This window comes from Myotis brandtii, unplaced genomic scaffold (genome assembly GCF_000412655.1).
Source record: "Myotis brandtii unplaced genomic scaffold, ASM41265v1 scaffold32, whole genome shotgun sequence".
Lineage (NCBI taxonomy): Eukaryota > Metazoa > Chordata > Mammalia > Chiroptera > Vespertilionidae > Myotis > Myotis brandtii.
In genome coordinates, this window is record NW_005362269.1 from 2452054 (window position 1) to 2455387 (window position 3334).

The following is a 3334-nucleotide window of genomic DNA, read 5'->3' on the forward strand; positions in this document are numbered from 1 at the left end:
CCCCTCCCCTCTGTAAAAAAACAAAAAAAAAATATTAAAAAAAAAAAAGAGAAGGTGAGTGACTTGTAAAATATCACACAGCAAAGCATCCAGATCCACTGGGTTTCTTACTCCCAGTTAGGAGCTCTCAGAGCTCCAACCAAGTAAACACTGCAGTTACCTCCTTCATAGCAACGTGTGAGCATCACAGCACAGCGCGTAAGCCAGTGACATCAGGACTACATACGAGACAACATCAACAAAAGCAGTTTGACTTTATTGCAGGGAAGCTAGGGAGGGTCTCCGCAGGAACTCCCAACGTTGGGCAGGAGTGCCAGGTTCCAGATCTGTCTGGAAGGCAGGAGAGGATCAGGGTCCTGGAAGAGATGAGACGTTAGGTGGGACAAGGGCGCCATCTGCTGTGTACGTGGACGCATTGCAGAAGCAGTAAAGGTTCCCTAAGAGGCGGTTGTGGGAGGGGAGGTGGGAAACCAGGTGCTGGACAAGAACCAAAAGCCCGGTGTCTAGCCCTGCTCACTGCTCCCAATCTGTGGTTTCCAGCTTGACTGGAGCCCAGTAACCTTGCTAAGCCAATCACAGCTGAGGCCTCTTCTGGGGACCTCTGGGGGCTGCTGGGACAGCACTCCCTGTCCTGCTTCAACTTACACTGGGAAGGCAATGAACAGCATCCTGGACAAACGAACCCGCCAAGAGATGATCAAGGTGGCTTCATAACCAACAACCATTCTAGCTCTTGTTCCCAAACCTGAAATCAGTCTCTGGGGGCCCCTAAGCAGACTCGTAAGCAGACTCAGACAGATGGGATGCTGCCTGGGTGTGTAGGGTAAAGCGCTTGACTGGCGATTCTCACCCAGTGCCGTGACCCGAATCTGGGGAGCCTTCCAGTACTACACACGGTTACTGACCTATGTGCAGATAAAAGCATATGATGTCTAGAATGTTCTGTGGGACAGTACGGGCGGGGGGAGAGGCCATAGATGAAATAATGGTGGCAGTGACTGGACAATGGTTGGATCTGGGTGATGGGTACATGGGGATTCATTTTTACAACTCTACTTGTAGGTGTGTGACACTTCCTACGATTAAAAAATAAAATCCAAAATAAATAAATAAAAACTATGAGCATTACCCAGCCACAGAAAGGAATGCAGTACTGACCCATGCTACGCTTGGATGGATCTTGAAAACATGGCGCTAAGTGTAAGAAACCATACACAAAAGGTCACACATTGTATGATTCCTTTTCTATGAAATGTCCAGAACAGGTGAATCCAGAGGCGGAGAGATTAGTGATTGCCAGGAAATGGGGTGGGGGGAGGGCAGTGGGAGAGATTGCTTAATGGGTACAGGGAATTTTTTCTGGGGTGATGAAAAAACTCTGAATCTAGGGAAAGGTGGTGATTGTACAACATGGTGAATACACTAAATGCTGATGAATGATACACTTGAAAATGGTTAATTGCGTGTTATGTGAATTTCACCTCAATTTTTAAAAATACTGTGAGAAAAACATTAAGCCAAGCATGGTTTACAACCGGCAGGCCAGGAGGTTCCAATTCATTGTGGGCACTGGGGCTCCCCATGTGTTTGACCAGCTCGGGAAGCTTTTGTCTTCCTTCCCTCCGTCCATCCCTCAGCCCCCTCCACCCGCTACAGAACCCTAGGGATGCAGGGATAATGACGAACACTGGCCCGCAGCACCTGGAGCCGCCAGCCTCTTTGAGAGATTTCACAGTAACCCCTGCAAGGCAGGAAAGCGGAGGAGAGTTGCAGCCCCATTTTTACAGAAGGGAAGGCTGAGTCTCAGCACGTAAGCAGAAGTGTCCAAAGTCACGGTATGCAATGAGGGCGGGGCTGGACTCAGAACCCTGGAATTCCGACCGTCCATCCTGTGCTCATCCTGAATGTGGGTTGTAGGCATGAGCATGTGAGGTCACTCTATGCACAGGACACTGCCCTGGCTCAGATTCCAATGGGCACCTTTAGGAAGGAGGCTGTACTCACGGGGACGGACATGGTCCACCGGTCAGTTGTGGCTGGCCGCCCTACCTGGGGAGCTCTCCACGGCCACTGGGGACAATGCCACCAGCCATTACAGATCTCGGGTTCAGGATGCCTGACGCCCATCCTGCCTCTGCCACTCACCTGGATGGGGCTTTAGTCACGCCACTTCCCCTCTGCAGGCCTCATTTTCCTCAGTCACAGGGATGGCAATCACTGCCATTCATGCAGCCCACGCACTACGTGGGGCGTGACGCCAGGAGGCTGTGCCGTGAAGGGTTCTGAGGCTGTGGCTGGGCACAGAGGGCATGCTGGATGGACGAGTGCTGTCTGCCCTGGTTCCCTAGGGAAGAGCACTGGCACAGTGCCTCTTACTGGCCTCCTGGATTTCAGAAAATCAGTGGGAATATCCAGCTTAAACACACGACTGTTCGGCCTCAGTCTACATACCTACCTGGTCAGCACAGAGCACAAGGCCCAGGGCACAGGTGTCATCTCTGATGGACAGTCAGCTTATCAAAGCAAAAAGCACACTGCTGCCCTAACCGGTTTGGCTCAGTGGATAGAGCGTCGGCCTGTGGACTGAAGGGTCCCAGGTTTGATTCCAGTCAAAGGCATGTACCTTGGTTGCGGGCACATCCCCAGTATGGGGTGTGCAAGAGGCAGCTGATCGATATTTCTCTCTCATCGATGTTCCTAACTCTCCATCCTTCTCCCTTTCTCTCTGTAAAAAAATCAATAAAATATATATTTTTTTTTTTTAAAAAAGAAAGCACACTGCTCAGGGTCACTGCTACTTAGACCTGGCTGATTGTGAAATGCATCCATGTCATAAAAGCAGCCCTGGGAGACATCGCACAGGGCAACCTCTACTCACAGGCGCTGCTAGGGTTCCCTGACACGTGATTGGCATTAGATAATGAACTATTCTGGCGAAGTGCTGGGCCTCACCCACCTGCCCACTCTGGTCCATCCTGCGGGCCAGGGACCCAGGCCCTCGCTATTTGGGGCCGATGTAGGTAACAGTCTTCCCTGTTTTCTTCAGCGTCTCCAGCAGAGTGTCCACGTTGTGCTCAGAGTCGATGCAAACCTTCTTGTTGGGCAGATCGATCTCAAACTCAACTCCTGCAGGAAGAGGAAGAAAGAGTTCAGGCTCTGAAAATCTTATTCACAACCACTCTTCCCCTTTCCTCCAGAGCAGGGGTCGGGAAACTCCCTGTAAGGCTGCAGTTTGCTGATCCCTGCTCTAGACCAGGGCTTCTTCTTCTTTTTTTTTAAAGTTATAAAGTTGACTCTTATTTTTTAAATATATTTTATTGATTTTTTACAGAGA

At 50.4% G+C, this 3334-nt stretch overlaps 1 protein-coding gene across 4 annotated transcripts in view; it reads right to left on the reverse strand.

Moving 5' to 3' along the window:
* Window positions 1–235: 235 nt before the first annotated feature.
* The window catches only part of ATOX1 (antioxidant 1 copper chaperone), a 10798-nt gene continuing 7699 nt past the window's right edge, over window positions 236–3334 (reverse strand). For all 4 annotated transcript variants that reach the window (XM_014543128.1, XM_014543132.1, XM_014543131.1 and 1 more), the window contains exons 3-4: window positions 2957–3126; window positions 236–356 (exon numbers count right to left, since the gene is read on the reverse strand). In XM_014543128.1, coding sequence (XP_014398614.1) covers window positions 3002–3126 — 125 coding nt within the window. In that variant the 3' untranslated portion in view covers window positions 236–356; window positions 2957–3001. The remainder of the gene's footprint in view (window positions 357–2956; window positions 3127–3334) is intronic.